This window comes from Podarcis cretensis (genome assembly GCF_951804945.1).
Source record: "Podarcis cretensis genome assembly, chromosome: 1".
NCBI classification, from domain to species: Eukaryota; Metazoa; Chordata; class Lepidosauria; order Squamata; family Lacertidae; genus Podarcis; species Podarcis cretensis.
The window spans coordinates 121,176,550-121,197,723 of record NC_137170.1 but is presented as its reverse complement, the minus strand read 5'-3'; the positions used below and the strand labels follow the sequence as shown (position 1 = coordinate 121,197,723).

Genomic DNA, 21,174 nt, shown 5'->3' with positions numbered 1-21,174 from the left:
AATGGAAGAAGAAACCTACGGGGGGGAAGCAAGAATTCTCTGGCAGGCAGTAGGTTAATAACAAACATAAACAAAGCTTATGTCAGAAACATATGAGACTCTTTTCAGCTTAGTTCTCCTGCAAAGAGAGCAGTGGAGGGAAGAGGCGGCTAATTTTTATGAGTGCTGACATCAGAGCCTTTGTGAGGACCATAAAAAAAAAAAATACAGAGCAAGAAGTAAAAGGTGGCCTGCCCAGAATAATGGCTGTAAATTCACAAGACGAAGAGAAGACCCTCCTGCTAGGAGGTAAGCAATGTGGCAAAAAGGCTGAGGTGGAAAGTTTGCTCATCTCTACTGATTGTGAGATAAAGTAATCTGAAGGAAGCCTTTAAACCTAATGCTTTGTTCTGCTCTTATGCCAGAGGGCTGCTTAAACAAGACTCTGAACATCTTAAAAATTAGTTTCTCTGCTGAGACAGCTTAAAAGCAGGAGGTTCCTTTGGAGATCTCCTGATTTATGGATGATAGATTACTCTGCCAGTAACAGGGTTTTTTTTTCCAGAATAAGAATGCTCTTGCTCTGAATGTGGAGGTAAGTTTATGACAAGCGACAAAGTAACTTCATTCATCCAAGTGATAAAGAGAGGAAAATGTAAGGGAAACAGCTTGTTTCTGCACAAGCTTCAAGTTCAGTGCAGGGTCTCTACTGTTATTCATGGCCAAAGGCTCCCCCCGCCCCTCGCTGACACATTTCGGTCAAGGTGGGAAAATATGGTAAATGACAAAGTACCAATTGTTGCCACATGCAAGGGTAGACAGAAGGTTTTCTCTACTAAGTTATGGATATATAACGGTTTCTCAAAGGCATTCCCAGCTGTTGAATGCTGTAGCACTGTGAACTAGCTTTCAGAAGTCAGATGTGAGGCAGGTTCTGGGCTGCTTCCAACAAAATATTAAAAATACAATAAAACATCAGACGTTAAAAACTTCCCTAAGCAGGGCTGCCTTCAAATGTCTTGTTAAAAGTCAGATAGTTGTTTATTTCCTTGAAGTTTTCATTTCAAAATGTACCACGTGCAAATTCCTTCTGAAACGCTCCATTTGTCGACAAGGTGTGTATTTGCTGCGTTGCAAATATTTGATGCGGCAGCGAGAATGCTAACTTTAATAATTATTTGCATTCAGGCAAATCAGTGCTGCTCTCCTCTCCTTAGCCAACATCAGCTGTGCTTTGGAAGAAAACGCCCGTGAACTGAACAAAGTTTCAACACTGATCATTTCCCACAGGTGTAGGAAACACAGAATTGCAATGCAATCTCTTAAGGGAACCTCTGGTGAATGAAACTAGAGGACATCACCACAGCAGCAGTTTGGTTTCACCTAGAGCAAATCACTTCATACCCATAATAGGATATTGTGGTTTTTTAACAATTCCAAGGGTTACAGCCTGTGTTATTACTACTCAGAGTAGATGCATTGAGATTAATGGACATGACCAACTTACGTCTGTTAATTTTAGTGGGCATTACTTACTTGGAGACAACCTCATGTGTTTTCTTGAAGGTTCATAATGAAGTTTGACTCATTCAGAATCAGTTGGGTAACTGTGCAGTCAGCAAATTCAATACACAGAAACATCCAACTCTTAGAATAGCTTCAGTTTTTAGCTTGTTTTTAGTTGTGACCTATGTTTAGGTTAGTCAACCTTGCAAAAAAAATTTTTTAAAGATTCATTGCAGTGCAAAAGTCGTCTTCTTCTTTGGCGATCACTCGAAGCTGAGTAAGATTGTCTTCTACAAACACTGTTTTAACAGTGAGTCTGTAAGTAACAATGGAGGCCAATTCTGGATCCACACGTCCTTCCACAGTGGGGACATAGGTTTATGGGCGGGAGTTGATCACGGTGAGGGTTTGCCAAGTATGCCTTCCTCTTAGCACATTTCTCCAGTGTGTCCTGAGTTTGAGTGTCTTCAGAGCCCATGAGACCCTTGGTAAAGGCTGTTCTCCAACTGGAGTGCTCACAGGCAAGCGTTTCCCAATTGTTGGTGTTTATACTACATTTTTTTAGATTTGCCTTGAGAGAGTCTTTAAACCTCCTTTGTTGACCACCGGCATTACGCTTTCCATTTTTAAGTTCGGAATAGAGTAGTCGCTTTGGAGGACGATAATCAGGCATCCGTACAATGTCACCCGTCCAATGAAGTATATACATATTATCTCTAGATACATATCATTACTTTAGATTGGATGCTCAGGGTATATTCCAGCAAACGTTGCAAGCGGTAATTGGGAATTTGGTTATGCAGAGGTGCAATCAGGATTTTCTGGGCCCAGTACACTGTATGTAGATCGGGACCTCTGACCCACTTGCAAAAGACAACACAAATTTGTATAAAAATTGTATTTCCTTTGTGTCATATGCATCTTTTGCAGTTGGAGGGCTCCAACATAAATCAGAGGCCACACATGCAATAAAATGTCTGGCAGACAGAATGCAAAGAGGTGAAGCTGTTCCCATACAATGGAACTTCAGAAGTCGAACGTAATACGTTTCAGAAGGACGTTTGACTTCCAAAACGTTCAAGTTCTGAGGCGCCGTTTCCGATGGCTGACAGCTAGGCTTTTTGCAGATCGGAAGCTGCGTCGGATGTTCGGGTTCCAAGGAACGTTCGAAAACCGAAACATTTACTTCCGGGTTTTCGACATTCGGGAGCTGAAACGTTTGGGAATGGACCTGTTCAAAAACTGAGGTTCCACTGTAATTGTATTTTCATGCTCGAAAAAGCTTAGCTTGTTGAATTCTTCATGAGTGCTTGGTATTTGGCTTCTGTCTAAGTCTTTTTGCGAAGTTTTCACATTTTGCATTTGCCATTGTGGAGGGGGTGGGATTCTTTAACATCCACCCACACTTACTGTTTATTATTTGCTGATATTTAATTTTATTGTGTACTCTTACATTCTAATGGATTATTGAATATTGCTTTATTTGATATAAGTTGTTTATTTTAGAGTTTTTTTATTATTGTATTTTATTTTTTGAATGGGATCAGATTGTTAATAAAGGATGTGATCTTTGTTGTCTCTTTAGCTTGCACTCCACCTTGTGTGTAGTAATATACAAAGGCGGTACACCAATTAAAAGTGAAATGAAATGAAACCTTCTGCCAATGCAGGAAATCCACTACTGTAACATCCCAATAGGTGGGATTATTTGTTCCCAGAGCATAGTCTGAAGGTGCATGAGGCTTCCACCTGGCTGAAACTTACCGTATTTTTTTGCTCTATAAGACTCACTTTTTCCCTCCTAAAAGGTAATGGGAAATGTGTGTGCGTCTTATGGAGTGAATGCAGGCTGTGCAGCTATCACAGAAGCCAGAACAGCAAGAGGGATTGCTGCTTTCACTGCACTTGAGATTCAGAATATTTTTTTTCTTGTTTTCCTCCTCCAAAAACTAGGTACATCTTGTGGTCTGGTGCGTCTTATAGAGTGAAAAATACGGTAAGTTGGTCCAGGTCTGCTCAGTGTCCAGGTGAGAGTCAGCCTGGGAACCACATATGCCTTGGGTTCCACAATAGAAGAAAAATGGAATATAAATGTAAGAAAACTGTAAAAGCTACTGCTAAAAAAACACCCAACAACTCTGGAGAGTTTGAGCTTTTAGGGAAAGCACTGCGTATGAATTTCCTGGCAGTATTCCAAATTCTCTTTGCTGAGTGACCTGGGAAAATTAACTACCTCTTTGCTCTCCTTATCTCCAGGTTGCCTTTGTCCCCCTTTCCCTGTGGGGTAAAGAAGAAGAAAGTGGGTGGAGATGCCTCTTCAGGGAAGGGAAGACTGCCAAGAAGCCTAAACCCATCACCTTCTAACTACTGCTGTCTCTAGGGAGACAGGTCAGTAGCTTTGCCTTGCTGCTGTCCTCTTATCCCACCCAGGCTGAGGCCACAACAACATGGGCTTCTAGATAACTTTCTCTTCTCTGTGGCCAAGTTGGAAACCCTCAACCTGCGGCTGCCGTTTACTTGTGGAGTATCCTAGACCAGAGAACAAGGAGTTAAGGTTGCTCCCAGTCCTCTCTTGCATGTGCATCACAATCTTATATGCGTGTCTACTTGGAAGTAAGGCCTACTCAGTTCCACTGTCAAGTAAAGTATGCAGACGATTGCAAGCTCAGACTGCAATGCTGTACACACTTATGGTAACTGGGACTTCCTTTGCGGTAGACATGCATAGGACTGCACTGTTACTTGTCTGGGCTCTTGATGTTCTCTTAATTATTATTTTTTAATTCCTGCTGTGTCTCTTTTCCTGCTTTTGTGTAATATTGAGCAAATATTTGGCCTTGATGCACCTGTGTATCTCCCAAAGACAGAAAACAAATTTGTGAAATAAAGATATAGCATTGTGATCTTCTAAGGCCTTTTTTTAAAAAGCAATTAATTTTGACCCTATTTAAGAGGAGTGGAATGCACTTATTTTCCAAAACTAACTGAACAGGCAGCAAATGATTGCCACCCTGAGGTATTCTGTCTCATTTGATTTGGTCCAAAGCCCAGACACCCAATTCACACACACACACACACACACACACACACACACCAATACACACCAATTCATCCTATTTTACAAGGCTATCCTATACATCTATGTACTAAGTCCCACTGACCTCAGTGGGTTTTATTTCTGAATAGGCAGGTATAGAATTGCACTGTAAGACTGCAAACTTATCCATACTTCCTTGGGAGTAAATCCCACTGAAACTGGTATGCTCACTTTGGATGAAACAGATCATCTTTAGCTGTGCTTTTCTACAACATGGAATCCCGGTTTCATCCAAGCAACACCTGCAGCCAAAACCTCTCCAGAAGCCGTTTGAAGGACGCCCATTCATTCCATGATCATTCAGAAACATTGCGTGAGGCTCTTTAATTTCAGGGTTGTGGGTTCGAGCCCCAGGTTGGGTCAAAATGGTTCCTGCATTGCAGAGGGTTGAACTTAGATGACCCTCCAACTCTGCAATTCTATAATATAGCAGACCCTCCAAGTGTCCCTATTTTCCAAGGACAGGCCTGGATTTACAGAAAGCTGCCCCGGTTTCTGATTTGATCCCAGAATGTCCCACTTTTTCATCGTCCCCATTTTCATCAGATAATTGGTGGAGCGTATGGAGTTATGTGAAGGGACGCGGGTGGCACTGTGGTCTAAACCACAGAGCCTAGGGCTTGCTGATTGGAAGGTTGGCAGTTTGAATCCCCGCGACGGGGTGAGCTCCCATTGCTCGCTCTCTGCTCCTGCCAACCTAGTAGTTCAAAAGCACGTCAAAGCGCAAGTAGATAAATAGGTACCGCTCCGGCGGGAAGGTAAACAGTGTTTCTGTGCGCTGCTCTGGTTTAGCCAGAAGTGGCTTAGTCATGCTGGCCACATGACCTGGAAAAACTGTCTGCAGACAAACATTGGCTCCCTCAGCCAGTAAAGTAAGATGAGCGCCACAACCCCAGAGTCGTCTGTGACTGGACCTAACGGTCAGGAGCCCCTTTAGCTTTATGGAGTAATGTGACCCCAAAACCAAGGAGATCAGTAGCTATACAACCTTTAGAAGACACCTGAAGGCAACCTTGTACAGTGGTACCTCAGGTTAAGAACTTAATTCATTCTGGAGGTCCGTTCTTAAAGCTGAAACTGTTCTTAACCTGAAGCACCACTTTAGCTAATGGGGCCTCCTGCTGCCGCCACGCCGCCAGAGCACTATTTCTGTTCTCATCCTGAAGCAAAGTTCTTAACCCAAGGTAATATTTCTGGGCTAGTGGAGTATGTAACCTGAAGCGTATGTAACCCAAGGTACCACTGCATAGGGAAGTTTTTATATGTCAGATGGGTGGGGTATAATTATAATTGAACAGGATGTCCCTATTTTCACCAGAGAAATGTTGGAGGGTATGATATAGGGCGTATAACTTTTCAAATACTAATACTGTGTTGTCTGGTTGCTGGGATTGTGGATAAAAGGCCTTTTTTTGCGGAGGAGGGCAGGCAGCATCGGCCTCTCCTTTTCCTCTTCCCACGTCTGCCGGCATCTCCGGAGTATCGATTCCGATTAAGCAATTACAAGTCACCAGGCAAGGATGGGCCGTGGCTGCCCCCGCTATGCGGTGGGTGCCTGCATTCGTCGTCAGGGAGGCGGAGGCCCGACGGGGAGGCTGGGTGGAGAGGGAGGGGGCTTCCCCTTCTCCCCGGGACTCCATATGGAGCCGTGGGAGAGGGGCTCGGCCCTTTAATCCCTTCAAAGGCACCGATGCGTTTGGAGGCCCTGCAAAACTCTTTGGAAGTCTTTGGAGAGGCCACGGGTTGTGTTTGTACGGGGAGGCCAGATAAAGATCTCTCTGTGCGGGGCGTTTAAAAAAGAAAAAGGTTTCAGTGGCAACGCGAAGATAATGGCATCCAACCCGCTGCTGGGCGGGATCGGGTTACCTGTGGGGAAGTGGGAGAAAGGCCAGCTCGAGGGGGAGGCGCAGGGCCACGCGGACCCCCCACCACCGACCCGCCCCTCCTTCCCTGGGAAGCCCGCCTTGGCACGTGGCCAAGCATCAGATGGATCTCCCCAGTCAAGGGATCTCGCTTGGGATCTCCCGAGGCCGGGTAGACCCAACAGCTCTCAAGCAGACGCCCAGGAAATTGCACACGACGGCCAAACTTTTGAAGCCCCCCTCCCTCCCCCCCCCAAAAAAGCATTGGTGATTTTAAACTACTTCTCTCTCTCTGTGCGCCCGATCAGAAGTGTCAGGTTTTTAAGCGATCCAGGCAGTGGCGTAGCGTGGGTTGTCAGCACCCGGGGCAAGGCAAGTAATTTGCGCCCCCTAACCCGTGGATTTGCGCCCCCTAACCCTAACCCCCAGATGTTGCGGCAGGTGCGGCCGGCCCCCCCCCCCTGCACCCCCCACGCTACGCCACTGGATCCAGGATCGAGTAGAGAAAAGGCAGCCCAAAATCACCACCAGGCTGCTTCTTCTGGGCTTCGTTTGCAGAGAGAGGCTGGAAAAGGCTTTGGAGCACCACTTCTTTCCTTGGCAAATATAAAGACAAGCGCTCTCGGGTTCTGAGAAAGTGTTTGGAAGAAGGGGCTCCGGAGGATTTGGCTGGGAATGGTTCGCAAGCTTATGCGCTTCTGTTTACAGCCTTAACGTACCACCTAGGAAGCGCAAGACCCAGTGCTTCCAATGCAACTTTCAAATTGCGTTGCGTTTCACGTCGACTCCCCCGACGCTGCCGCAAGTCCCTCCCCCCTCCCTGGGTGTCCCAGGAGATGGTAAAGAGAAAGAGCTGTAATTGAACGTGTTTCGGTTGAGGGTAGTATAAGAAACAGGTCTGTTAAAGTTTGGTCGGATTTCCTACTCTAAGAGCTGTTCAGAATAATAATAATAATAATAATAATAATAATAATAAATAAAAATTTTTATTTATATCCCGCCCTCCCCAGCTGAAGCCGGGCTCAGGACGGCTAACAACAATAAAACAGTACAAAAGTACAGCACAAACAACACTCTAAAACCATTCATTATAAAATTAATTAATTAACTCAACTTATATTTTGGAGTTCTTGCAGACCACCAGAAACCACATCACCTGCATAGAAAATAGGAATTTCTTCCCCCAAAGGTATTCATTAAACCAAATTCATTCCACTGGGGTATGGGGGGAGGGGGAGAAAGAAAAAAACCCGACACTTTTGGTCTTGCACTCTCAGTTTTTAACAAGGGGAGAAATCATGCTGTTTGCAGCATAACAAAGCGTTGGCAAAGCCCCGATTCCAGAAGAGCAAAGGAAGGGGCGCAAAATGATGTGTTTGCTGATTGTTCCTGTTCTCGCTTGTATTCTCCAGAAAATCAGGCCCCACAAAGTGTAAGAACTTTTCCTTTCGGGCTGCGACTTGCCAGCGCGCTCAAAAGTTATTTACAAATAAGTGAACTTTTAAGTCATTTGGTGACAATAAAACTATTGGCAAACGATATACAGTAGTCGAACAGGGAAACCCGGCGTTGATGTAACTGAAGATTACGAAGAAGTATTGTCCCTTTTAGGGCTCTGCTACAAATCCTTAATCTTAATATACTTTTTCTTTTCTTTTTTGAGGGATGGGAAGCTGGGGGTTGGGCGGGGTTGAGATGCAATGTCTTGCAAGTCGAGTGAGAGGGGTCTCCAGGCGGTAAAGGACCCTTTGATCAAGAAAATCCAATTATTTGTGTATATACATTTCCCACATAGTGATTACTTCATTAATTGTCCCGCCTTTATCTCCTCCCTTCCCATCCCCCCTAATAATCAGCTCTTTTATCCAGACCAACAAACACACCATAGGAGCTTTGTGGATTCAAAGGATTTGCTTTCGCTTCTGAAAGAGCCGCTATTCTTTGATGATTGGGTAGCGGCAAACTTCAAAGCCATAAATCTTCCTTCTGACTGGCTGGCGGCCCAGCAAAGTCCTTATCAAATTCTTGGAGGTGATCCTGGCGCAGGCAGACAGTCCGCGGAGATCGCGCTGAGCCGGGGCTGCCTGCCTAGTGGAGGGGGGTGCAGAAGGCGAGGAAATCTGAAAGTGGGTGGGTGGGTGGGAGAAAGAAGGAAACTGGGCAGCATTCCGGCTTCCCCCTGGCGACTCCATGCCGCGGCGTCGCCCCCCTGGCCTCGCCTGGCCCCGGACGCGGTAGCCATGGCCGCCGTGGCCGTCCTTCGGAACGACTCTCTGCAAGCGTTTCTCCAGGTCAGTCGCCCCGTCGAGCCGGGAGGTGGAGGGGAGGAGAAAGGGGTGCGTAAAAAGAAAGAGCAGAAAAACTGGGCGCATCTTTTTGAACATCCAGGCGCAAGGAGGCAGAGAGGAGGGAGGGGATGCCTTTGCTGGGGAACCCCCCCCCCCCCAAAGTTGAAGGATCGCTGTGCGCCCCTTCTGGGGAAGTGAGCTGTAAGGTGCTACTCTCCCATACCCGTTTGGGTTTATGATGCTGATGAAGTAGAAATGTTAAGAGGCTTCTGGGTTGGCGAAGAAACTTCTTGGCTTGGGAATACGCGCCTAGCGCTCGCTCGAGGGACTGGCTGCCCTGGAATCGGAGGGAAAAGTTTTCTCTCTCCGGTTACAGCCAAGCCTCGCAAGGAGGGCGACGCTGGAGGGGACGGGGGAAGGGCGAGGTTTGCTTCCTCGCTGCGGGAAGCAGCATCCCCGGGGTGGCACCGGTTTCAAAGGGGAGGAAGTGGGGTCGCAGCCTTTGGCGGGGAGGCTGATCGAGGCAGACTCCAGCCCGCCCCCTCTCTGAAGTTTCCTGGGAAACTTCCCCGCCCACGTGCTGGGCAAGCGATGCCGCTGCTGAACTTGGGGGGAGAGACCGCTGGGGAGCCAGAAGGCGGCCGGTGCCCGCTTGTTGGTGGGCGGGGAGGCAGCTGGGCGACGGGCGACTAACGACGTGTCTGTCTCCCGCAGGACCGCACTCCGAGCGCCTCCCCCGACGTGGCCAAGCACTCGCCGCTGGCTTTACTGGCCGCCACCTGTAGCCGCATCGGGCAGCCCGGCGCATCGGGCCCGCCGTCGGACTTCCTGCAGGTGTCCTACGAGGCCAGCTTGGGCTCTCCGTCCAGGATCTTCCACCCGTGGAGCAGCGACATGCCGGCGCACTCTCCGGGCGGCCTGCCGCCGCCCAGCCTGGGCCTCACCCCGCAGCCGGCCTTCGGCAGCGCCCACGAGCTGCCGCTGACGCCGCCGGCCGACCCGTCGTACCCCTACGAGTTCTCGCCCGTCAAGATGCTGCCGCCGCCGCCGCCGCCGCCCTCCATGGGCGCGCTGCCGTCCAGCTGCGCCCCGCCGCCCGCCGCCTATGTGCCCTACGCCGCCCAAGCGGCCCTGCCGCCGGGCTACTCCAACCTGCTGGCCCCGCCGCCGCCAGCGCCCCAGCTCTCGCCGGCGCCCGACGACATCCCTTGGTGGAGCATCCAGCAGGCGGCGCCCGGCGCGGGCGGCTGCGCGCACCGCTTCGCGGGAAACCTGCAGCGCGGCCTGGTCTTGGCGCCGTCGGAGCTGGCGCAGTACCAGACGCAGCTAGCCGCGCTGCTGCACCCCAAGGCGCCCCTGGCGGCCACGGCCAGGAGGTGCCGGCGCTGCCGCTGCCCCAACTGCCAGGCGGCGGCAGCCGGAGGGGGAGGCGGAGGCCCCGACGGGGCGGCCTCCTCCGAGCCGGGCAAGAAGAAGCAGCACGTGTGCCACATCCCCGGCTGCGGGAAGGTGTACGGCAAGACGTCGCACCTCAAGGCGCACCTGCGCTGGCACACGGGCGAGCGGCCCTTCGTCTGCAACTGGCTCTTCTGCGGCAAGAGCTTCACGCGCTCCGACGAGCTGCAGAGGCACCTGCGGACTCACACGGGCGAGAAGCGCTTCGGCTGCGCCGAGTGCGGCAAGCGCTTCATGCGCAGCGACCACCTGGCCAAGCACGTCAAGACGCACCAGAACAAGCGCCTCAAGGCCGCCGCCGCCGCCGCCGCGCCGGGACACGGACACGCCTGTGCCACCGTCAAAAGGGAGGAGCCCAGGGACATGTGACGACCTGCGCCTGAGCTGCCCTCCCACGCCCGCTCCCTGGCTGAAAAGCTGGGCCACCAGGCGCCCTGGCCTGCGCCTGGTGTTCCCTCTCCAGATCCACCTTGCAGATCTTAGAGGCCTGGGAGAGTCTTGGGAACTCCACTTTTGAAGAGATTTCTGGGAGGAGGACTTGAACCCAGGACCCACCCTTGAAAGTCTGGGCAGCCTGGAAAAGGGGGGGAAACAAAAACACCTCCTTTGAACATAGCTGCCTGTATTCAGTGAGCTTGGAGCAGTTGTTGGTGCATCATCCCATATCAGAATGGAGGCCGATGTGACGCTTCCTACAGGATTCCAGGCCCCAGGCGACTAGATGCAGGATGTGATCCTTGCCTTGGGAGCAGAAGTGGTCAGGTGAATCCTGGCTCTCATCTTAACAAGATTTGGAACTGTGTGCTCTGGGGGTCAGAGATGTCCGTTTACGTCAACCCGCCATGTGGATTTATTTGATTTCTACGTTTTCGTTCCTGGTACTCCCAGATCCAGTCACCTGTGAGGATCCCCCCAAAGGATCAGGACTTACAGTGCCAACTGTTTGCAACAGTTCCTCGGACTAGAGGGCAGAACCTCAGACACACACACACACACAAAATACCATTTTGGAAACATCTGGTCAAAGTGGGCTGGATTACGGTTTTAAATAAAAGCAACTGCAGCATTAGCCTGTCTGTGGAGGGCCTGGCTCCTTTCATTATTATAATTTTATGCCTTTCTTCGGGGGAAAGGCCAACCTTTTGTGTACAGCTTATTTAATAGCTTTGTTTGAATTTTAAAAAATGTTTTTCCCCCCTCCCCCTCCTTGTTCTTGGCTCCATATGGGGGCCATAGCATGAGATGTGTCTGTAAAGCAACCTGCAACTGCAGCGTGATAATAAATACATTAACTCTGGGGTCATATGGAGAAGACCCAACTGAGTTTGTTTCATTTGATCTTTTTTTGTTGTTTCTGTTTTAAGGGGTTTTTCTGGCCCAAACAAACAAATCCTCCTGCATTTGGTCAACACTCGCCAGAGTAATTTGTATCTCATGATTCAATTTTCCCAGTTTTTGCAACTGATCCCTTGCGTTTCCCCATTGTGATCGGGGTGTTAGGGTAGAGCTTGACTTCCTTGTGGCTCCATTCATTATTTCTGGAAGCTCTGACTGATCAGAGATTATGACATTCAAATAGAGCAGGAGAGGACGATGTCTGTTAGTTGCATATAGCAACAGAAGCGAAGAGTTGTAGTATTCCAAAAGGGAGAAACATGCAAACTATGATCACAGTCGTTTCTTTAGAAAAAGTGTACACAAGGGCTGCAATCCTATATACTGTACACTTAACCTGAGAGTAAACTCCACTCAGTGGGGCTTACTTCTGAGTAGATGTGCATGGGATTTCTCTGTCCGTCTTATTAAAACAGGACTTCTATGGGAACTATCAAACAAAAGTTTTTTTTTAGTATCTTTAACCTTCATTGAATTTGGTGGGACTTGGATTTCAGATAGGGAATGCTCAATAATGTTTACAACCTGCATATGACTACTGGATGTGTGCAAAAGAGCACATAGCAATTTGTCAAACACCCATTTCATCAATTTCGTGTGTCTTTTAGGTTTCACCTACTAAAACCACTGTTCACATTTCATTGCTATACAGACAAACCATTCAATTCAATGGGGCATCTGAATAGATACATAGAGGATTGTTCTCTTCATGTCTTAGTGCAGCCCTTCAGAAGCAAGCCCTTTTGGGTTCAATGGGACTTAACTCCCAGATAAGTGTGTGATAAAGTATTGCAGCATCAACCTCTTTTAAAGGCTGCATGTTTTATTTCTGCATTCTAAACATTTATCAAAGAAGTGATGCTGTGAAATGTGTTAGCTCACTGGCAGAACTGAATTCTGTGTATTTGCAGAAATATAAATACCGTACAACACTAACATTCCATATTCTTGAAAAAAATACTTTGTCAGCTACCTTCTAAAATTAAGAATTTGCTGCAATTACATGCATACTCATTTATAACTCAGGGTAATCCACGCTGAGTTTTCTGAAGCAATTATTTGCATCATTAATTTTAGAGTTGATTTGTACTGTACTTTGGAAAGTTTTACTGATACAAACTTTAAAGTGAATTGTTTTGGGGTTGGACCGTTATTAGAAATTTCCACCTGAAGTGGACCTATGTAACTGTAATTTAATATACGGTGTGTTTTTAAATCTAAATTATATGGTCACATTTTAAGGGCCAGTATGAAGCTGGATTGATGGTCTACCCCAAGTTATGAATTGGAAGCAGCAGTCGATTCAAACAATTTATCAGGAATACTGTTGTCAAATCGAGTTTCTGGATTTGCATTTATTTGCAACTGCACATCTTAAAAATTGCATTCTATAGATGTAATTAGTGATTATAACTTTTACAGATCTGCTTTCAGGGATTAATTATTAAGTAATTGAACCACAGCAATATAGTTTATGCACAACATGAGATTTAATAGGAAGTTGGAAATGCAGTCTGTTTAAGCTTATGGAAGTTAACCTTGAAAAAATGGGTGATCAAAAAATGGAATAAGCAACAAAAATGCCTTCAGCTGAGCTGTTGGTGGGTGTCGCTCTGCTTGGAATTTAAGATTTCCCCCTTTCTAGTATGTACATCAGGTTAACTGGGTAATTTCAGATTATTTTATAGCATTGCCTTCCAAGGAATTATTGTTATCATCTCAGATGCAGGTGTATTTTAGATGAAGAAGTTTGTGAGTCAGGTTTTTATTCAAACTCTTTAAAGAAATCCTTTTTCTTTTGTGCAGAGTTTGATCTTTCCTTTTAGAGTGTATTTTCAAGCAGACATGTTTTGGATTGTGTTATAAATAACAATTGATTTAATTAGAAATCTGTCGGGGAAAGCAGTAAACTGGATTCCTATTCCAATTACAAGTACTTGTATTTTTTTTATGATAGCAGACATAGAAAAGATGATGCATCACTTAAAGAGAATGCAGTATTTTTTGTAAATTAAAAAATAAAAAGAGTAGGAGAAATAAATATGTGGACTAGAGGCCTCAATATTTCTGATTCTATAGTAGAATATTAATTAGATTAGCTGTACTGTTGGACAGTTGCCCTTTTCAATCCAAGTAATTTGATACAATTCTTTTGTGCCAAATCAAACAAAAATAAAATAGGTCAATTAGCTAGTACTATAGCTGTTCCTAATCTGACTGTAGAGTAAAGGATGGGTTGCAATTGGATCAAAAATTCGGTTCGGTTTGATTTGTGATTGATTAACTGATCGATTTTCAAAGCTGATGGGGAACAGAATTATTTTTTTGATATAGTCAAATTGTGATACTCAGTTTCTGTTCGCTTGTCATAATTAGTTTATATGGACCTAAGGTAACAATTCTAAATGTATACACTAGGGATTAGACCCCATTATTTCTGAGTAAACATGCATTGAATTGTGCAGTGCTGGAAATCACTCATTAGTGACATGATCGAGCCCAAAATTAACCACATTTAAAACTTTCTGTTTTTAACAGGAAGTTTGAAGAACATGCTTAAGCATTTAAGTATGGTCTTAGGTGTGTGAAGATGGATTGTACACCAATTTTAAAAAAATATACAGTGCTATGTGAATATAAAATATAAATTCTCCAGTTCTTGTACAAGTGAATTGGGGGGTTTTGGTAACTGGATTACATGCAAATTGTTGTCGTCTTTAGTTTATGATTAGAAACCAGGCAATGTAGTAAGATCTGTGTCAACAATGAGTTCCTCAAAAGGTGTACTGGTACACTTTTTAAAAATGCAGTTTACAGACTTGAAACCTGAACTAAATGGTACATCTGAAAATGACATATATTTTGTAGTTACTTTCACATTCAGTCAAGTCTTTAATAGAACAACAAACAAAGTGTTGGGATTGTTTTATATGTCCTGATTATAATGAAATCACTGTACAGACCTGGATTACATATCCACAAAAGTTGTAGATCACCTTCCAGCTAAAGACTTTTAGAAGTTCATTCCTATGCATGTTTATTCAGCTGTAAGTCCAATGAATACAATGGCCAGGTTTACACATAATGCTAAACCATAGTTTATTAAACCATGGCTTATTAAACCACGGCTTAGTGTTATGCATGAACCCAACCCTGCAATTTAATTATAGTTTTATTAAGTATGGTTATAGGTCACACATAAAGCAAGGCTTGCAGTGGGCTTATAAAACTTGGTTAAGATTAACCATGGCCTAGTGTTAATGTGTGAACCCAGACCGCCTCCTTAATATTGATTAAGGAGCCATCATCACCCAAAAGCTACAAAGATGCAAGTGAAAAGTGACTCTTCCTGGCTTGTGTTTTCTTTTTTTTCTTTCTTTTTTTTAAATAATTTTTATTAACTGGCCAATCACATCAAATTAAATCACATCATATAAATTCCGAATTACAAAGCCAAGTTTTTAAATTTTGTTGGGGGAACCCATACTTCAAGATCCAAAGGGGAATTCAGATCATCTTCTTATTACTGCGTTAATGTCCAAATCAGTCCCAATCAGTCCAAACAAAGTTCATAATTCTATCCAGTCTTATCTTGGTGTTGCCACATCATATCTTGTTCGTATAATTTCTCTTTTTCCTTTACGATCTCTTCTGCTAGTCTCCTTAAGCCGATAGCAAGTGTAATAATCCTGTGTGGATTTCCCGTTCCTTCACTAAGTCCAGATGGTTTCCATATATCTCCTTCGTAGATAACATCACTTTATCCATCGAAAATTTTGGCATTTGTCGCTCTTAAGTCCCACCGAGGAGTTGATTCACGATATGTAAACAACTCTATTTCTCTCTTTCTCCTCCCAGACCCAAGAGCTCCCACAATGCCTCACAAAATGGCGAACGGCATTTTTTCCTGACTGCGTCACTCCAAAACTCTTAGCTTTCCAGCTTTATCTTGAAACATTGCTTTGGATCGAAAGTTTATCTCCACACAGCCTTAAATCCACAGCTTAAGTCCTTAATTTCTGACTCATTAGGGGAGGGGGATTCTTGTTAAATCACATAAAAAGGTAGAGGCAGGTTTTTCCCTGCCTCCCCCCTCAGTCATTACCGTATCTTGACGTTCTTCTCGTATTTTATTGTTGTCTTGTTATCAGAGATCTCTTCTGTCAGCAGTATTTACTCCCCTTTTTCCTTGATGTATGTGCAATTAATCATGTCCAAATTATTTCTTTTAAAGATCATTGCAACCAGCAGCGCGAATCGGGGACGGCGTCGAGGAGTGCCGAAAATCCCACAGGAGGGCTTTGTGCCTAGTGCCCCCACCCCCACAAATTCGGGGGTGGTATATGGCACAGCAGGCAAGGGCCGTCCCCCCCATAATCCTGGGGGTGTTAAGGAGGCTAATTACCCCCATCATAGCCTCCAAATTACCTCGTGTGGGTCGGAGAGATGTTATTGTCAGCCATCTTCCGATGCGCCACCTAGTGGCCCCCCTGGCTTGTGTTTTCTTTAAAGGGGGATGTTGCAATAAACCAAGGTTTATGTGATCATCTGCCATATGCCTAAATATGTAACACTGGTTTGTTAAAAATGACTAATGTTAAAACATGGGCTAGCCTCATGTGCAAACCAGGTGATGGAAACTTACTCCCTAGGAATCAAGCTTGGAACTGCATTCTCATTGAAACCAGTGTAAGAAGTTAGTCACAAGAAACTTAGAAATTATTCTTGGCAATCACCACCATCTTTTGCGGGATCCAAGCCTGTAGTATACTTCAGATGCTTCATATCTCTCCATCCTCCCTTTTTTATATACCATGGAAACATTGGTGCTGAATGTGTATACTCTTTGTATTTTAGAACTGCAGTGAGTTTACAGTGTAGATCAATAAATATGCACCTTTGAAATGGGCACATTATTCAAAAGGAGTTCAGTATTTCTGTTTTGGGCTCAGCCCAGAAAAAGTTAGACACACATTCCAGCAAATCTAGGTGGCTGACTTCTAAGGCCTTCTAAATGTTGACTCTCAACTTCCATCAGCCCCTGCCACCATGGCCGATGGTTGGAGATGATGGAAGTTATACTCAAGCAACGTCCGAAGAGCCAAAAGTTACCCACTCCCTATTTAAAGCTACAACCCTAAGCCTTCTTACTGAAAAGTAAGTCCCACTTAATGTGATGATGCTTATTTCTAAGTAAATTCTGATAGGATAAGGCTGCCAAGTGGTATTGATTTCAGTAGTATTGGGGGTGTCTAACTTTGTTGGAACAAAAAGGGCCTATACATATATTTTCTGCTTGCTTTTATGCAATTGAAATTCAGATCTCCTAGCTGTCTTTTCTTGCTTCAACTTGCTTCAAGGTAGGAAATGCAACCAACATCATTGCATATAGAACTGCTAGCTTCAGGGGAACAATCCAATTCTCAATTTGGCACACAGCAAAGGAAAGATGATAAAGAATTGAGCTAAAGAATGAAGCCGGCAGCAAGAACTGCCAATCCACCAATATGAGCAATATGAATTGATAATATGAAATGTAACGCCATGTATTGAGACCATTCCAAAGGGAATCCTGTTTCTGGTGTGACGTTGCCAAAGACAAGCAGGCCGCTAAATGATTCTCTTATGTTGCTTTCATACTAGTAATCACCACAATATCAGCACCAGTAAATCCAGTATTTATTGGAATGATTCCTAAAATTGAATTAGGAGTGAAATCAATGTTTTGTGAAACCCTCAACCCAGACTAAACAAGGCTGTTTGTCTTTGCACCCCATCTTTCTCTCTGCTTGCTAATCCACTACTTTTTAGTTGGCCTCTTAAGTGAGATGGGCGCACAACCCCAGAGTCTGTCAAGACTGGCCCGTACGGGCAGGGGTACCTTTACCTTTACCTTTAATATGCCCAAACAAGTAGCAAGGATTCAGAATAGTTATTTATAAAACACTTAATAACTGGAGGATAATGTGTGTGCATAAGGGAGGGGGGGGGAGAAAGAGAATATCTTTGCACAGTAAGTCTTGGATAACTCTTTATTTGTAACTTTTATTTATTAGAGGAGAAAAACATTTAAAAGGTAAAGTATATTTTGAAAATTCTATAAAGAGTTAAAGTGATTTACTTAATGTTGAGTGAGCACTGAGGGAGATGTAAATAATCTAAAAGCTTGTATACCAGTAGCACAGGTGATTAAGTGCTTTTACTGAAGGCAGTAGATAATTTTTTTCCCCATGATACATTCTATAAGGATACTGTATAGAGTTATGTGTTTGTGTTATAAGGGATACTTTCAATTTATATGTTCTGCCTCATAAGGATTCACTTGTTGCTATTCCATCATTTCCTTTTGTTAAAGCACAATTTCCATTAGTCTCTTGAAATATTTCATTTTGCACATTTGATATTTCTGCTGTTAACAAGGTATACTTTTACGAAGCAAGATTAGCTTCAGGGGTGGCTTACAATATATTCTTCTCTACGTTGCTTAAAAACAAATGATCAACATCATCTGTCATACTTCCAAGATTTAATTGCATGTTAGAAGCCTCTACAAATGCATGCATAATCATGGCCATATTTCTTGCCTTTGAATTAGCATATTTATATGTGATATTTGAAAGGTTTGTGCTTAAATCAGTCTTTGATGGGAGAGCCTGTTACCTATAAAGAATACTATATGGTTTGAATCCAGATGGGTAAGCTAATTGTATTTTGATCCATTGGAATCACTGGGAAAAGTTAGTAATAACTTAAGTTGCATTGATTTCAGTGGGAACTAAATGGAACAACCTTGGTCTGGATAATAATAATAATATCCTGCCCTCCTCAGCCAAAGCCGGGCTCAGAGCGGCTAACAACAGTAAAATGATAAAACATTCTAAAATCATTTCATTATAAAATTAATTCAAAACAGATTAATGGCAACCATTGGGCTAGAGTTCTGTGAGGATTGCCAAAGGAGGGAGTCAGGCTGTGCCCTGGCCAAAGGCCTGGTGGAACAGCTCTGTCTTGCAGGCCCTGCGGAAAGATGTCAAGTCCCGCAGAGCCCTTGTCTCTTGTGACAGAACGTTCCACCAGATCAGAGCCACAGCTGAAAAAGCCCTGGCTCTGGTTGAGGCCAGCCTAACCTCTCTGTGGCCTGGGACCTCCAAGGTGTTTTTGTTTGAAGACCGTAAGTTACTCTGTGGGGCATACCAGGAGAGGCGGTCCCGTAGGTACGAGGGTCCTAGGCCGTATAGGATCTAACTCAATTTCTGTTCCATTTGATTTTCTGCATTAACAACAGATTTGAGAGATGCTCAAATGTGCTTTTAATGTGATGTCTAATAATGCCTGTGGGGTGCAGTGTAGCCCAAATCACTTAAATGCACCTCACTCCATTCTGGATTACAAAAAAAAAAAAAAAAAAAAAAAATTCTAGAAGGCAGCAGTAGATTCCTTATCTACTGTGTAGACATAATTTCTACACATTATGTTCCAGTGTTCACTGGAAACAGTGTCCACATGATAAATTCTGCTTCTAATTTCCTATTGTTACCTCCAGAGTCTGCCCACCCATGAGGCGAGGCAAGGTGACCGCCTCAGGCAGCAGCCCAGGACCAGATGATCCTCATGTCAATTTTTACTTCTGCCTTGTTCTTGATGTAGATCTTCCCTCACTCCTTCTTCACTGGTGGAAAGAGGGGCACTTTTTGGGGGGGGGGTTCACCTCAGGTGTCAAAATGTCTTGGGTCGGCCTTGGTTACCACACGAGTGGTAATCCTAAGGAAATGGGAAGGAAGCAGAAATCTTACTATACATTATGGCCACCAATATGGGGGTCGATTGCCATGCCAAGTTGGCTTTCGTCCATCAGTGTCCAGTGTTTTGAACATAAACCCTTGTTGAAACAAACTCATGGAAAAGGGCACCAAGATTATTGTGAGTAAAACCATTAAGTGTAAAAGATGTGGAGGAGGGGACAACTTGGAGCCATCTTGCAATCCACATTGCCACAATATTGTGGTCTGCATCACACTATCATGCCCCTTTCCCTCTTTTGGAAACTCCACATTGTGGTTTAGCACAGAAGATCCATCCGCTCTTATCAGTATTTTCAAGGTCTTCTCTACTTGGAAACCCTGTTCTCGCCTTCTTGAACACAAGGAAGGGGCTCCCATGTTTGGAGCAAGGAGACGAGGGAGAGAAGCTCAGGAAAGTGGCAATTAGAGGCTCAAATAAGTAGGTTGTATCCAATGCTAGTCAAATTGAACAGCAGGTCCATTGAAATTAAAAGACCTAACTTAGGTTCATTAATTTTAGTGGGTCTACTCTTAAGTTGAACTAGCGCTTGATAAAAGTATTTTGACATGGACACAAGTTCACCTTTGGACAACTAGGTAAGTAAGGTAAAGGGACCGACTCTGGGGTTGCGGCGCTCATCTCGCTTTATTGGCCGAGGGAGCCAGTGTACAGCTTCCGGGTCATGTGGCCAGCATGACTAAGCCACTTCTGGCAAACCAGAGCAGCGCATGGAAACACCGTTTCCCTCCCGCCAGAGCGGTACCTATTTATCTACTTGCACTTTGGCATGCTTTCGAACTGCTAGGTTGGCAGGAGCTGGTACTGAGCAATGGGAGCTCACCCCGTCGTGGGGATTCGAACCGCCGACCTTCTGATCTGCAAGTCCTAGGCTCTGTGGTTTAACCCACAGCGCCACCCGTGTCCCTGCAGGGAGGTTAGACACTGTGTTATCCCACAATTTGCAGGCCATTTTCCTGTCCCTTTCCTTATTGCAAAAAGTCCAGTCCTTCGGGGAAGTGAGTTTGTTGTGAAAGACTTCCTAATCAGTTATATTTGTGCAAGGTGAATTTGCCAATACTGAATTGTGCCTTAAAATAGCAACAGTCTGGAAGCTCCTTTACTGGTCTATAGTATTACTTGGTCAGGGAAGGCCTGAAGGGTGAATCTGCTGTTATTTGTTCCTGTTTTATCACCTTCCCATCAACTAGGCCTATTTAATGTTTAACCTAGTGTGAAAAGTGGTGCCATTACAAAGGTACAGAAGGCAATTTTCTTCACCGATTACTCTGTGTGTGTGTGTGTGTGTGTGTGTGTTCCGAATTTGCTCCTAACTCTTGTAAAATATTATCCAAATTGACCTATTCTGACTGATCTGAAAGGTGGTAACCTTTCCCGTTATAGTAGTGAATAAAAGAAATGCACTAAAATATAAATTCTGAAAACTATTGTATTTTGGAGTTAGATTTATAGTATGTCCAATATTCAGCTTATGGGAATGCATGTTTTTTGTATTAAATATCCAAGTAATATTTTGAAGTTTTGGTTTCCAAAATGATTTGATGTGCCTCATAGAAGCAAACAGTTCACGTTCCTTCATACTTACTGGACAGTTTGGGGAAGTATTTTTTCATATAATGTTGAAACAGTGGTCCAGTGTTTATCACTTGTCTATACTAAGTTTGTGTCTTTCAAGAATGACAAGATTATGTGTTATTTCAAAGAGAAGGTGTCCCTCTACCAATGGCCTAGTATTAAGAATGTGACTACAAATGCATTTCTGTTCTATCTGGTGGCTTGCCCTTAATAATGG

The 21,174-nt window shown here is 44.6% G+C and overlaps 2 protein-coding genes across 2 annotated transcripts in view; both read left to right on the top strand.

Moving 5' to 3' along the window:
- Positions 1–4,388, top strand: part of MYO3B (myosin IIIB) — a 294,124-nt gene extending 289,736 nt beyond the window's left edge. Inside the window, exon 37 of the mRNA XM_079981556.1 lies at positions 3,742–4,388. The gene's annotated coding sequence lies outside the window, so the exon portion shown is untranslated. The remainder of the gene's footprint in view (positions 1–3,741) is intronic.
- Positions 4,389–7,621: 3,233 nt separating this feature from the next.
- On the top strand, positions 7,622–11,510 carry SP5 (Sp5 transcription factor). The gene is made up of 2 exons (XM_079988522.1): positions 7,622–8,735; positions 9,447–11,510. Exons 1-2 carry the CDS (start codon positions 8,145–8,147, stop codon positions 10,554–10,556), a joined length of 1,701 nt encoding a protein of 566 aa, XP_079844648.1. The 5' UTR covers positions 7,622–8,144; the 3' UTR covers positions 10,557–11,510.
- The last annotated feature ends 9,664 nt before the right edge of the window (positions 11,511–21,174 follow it).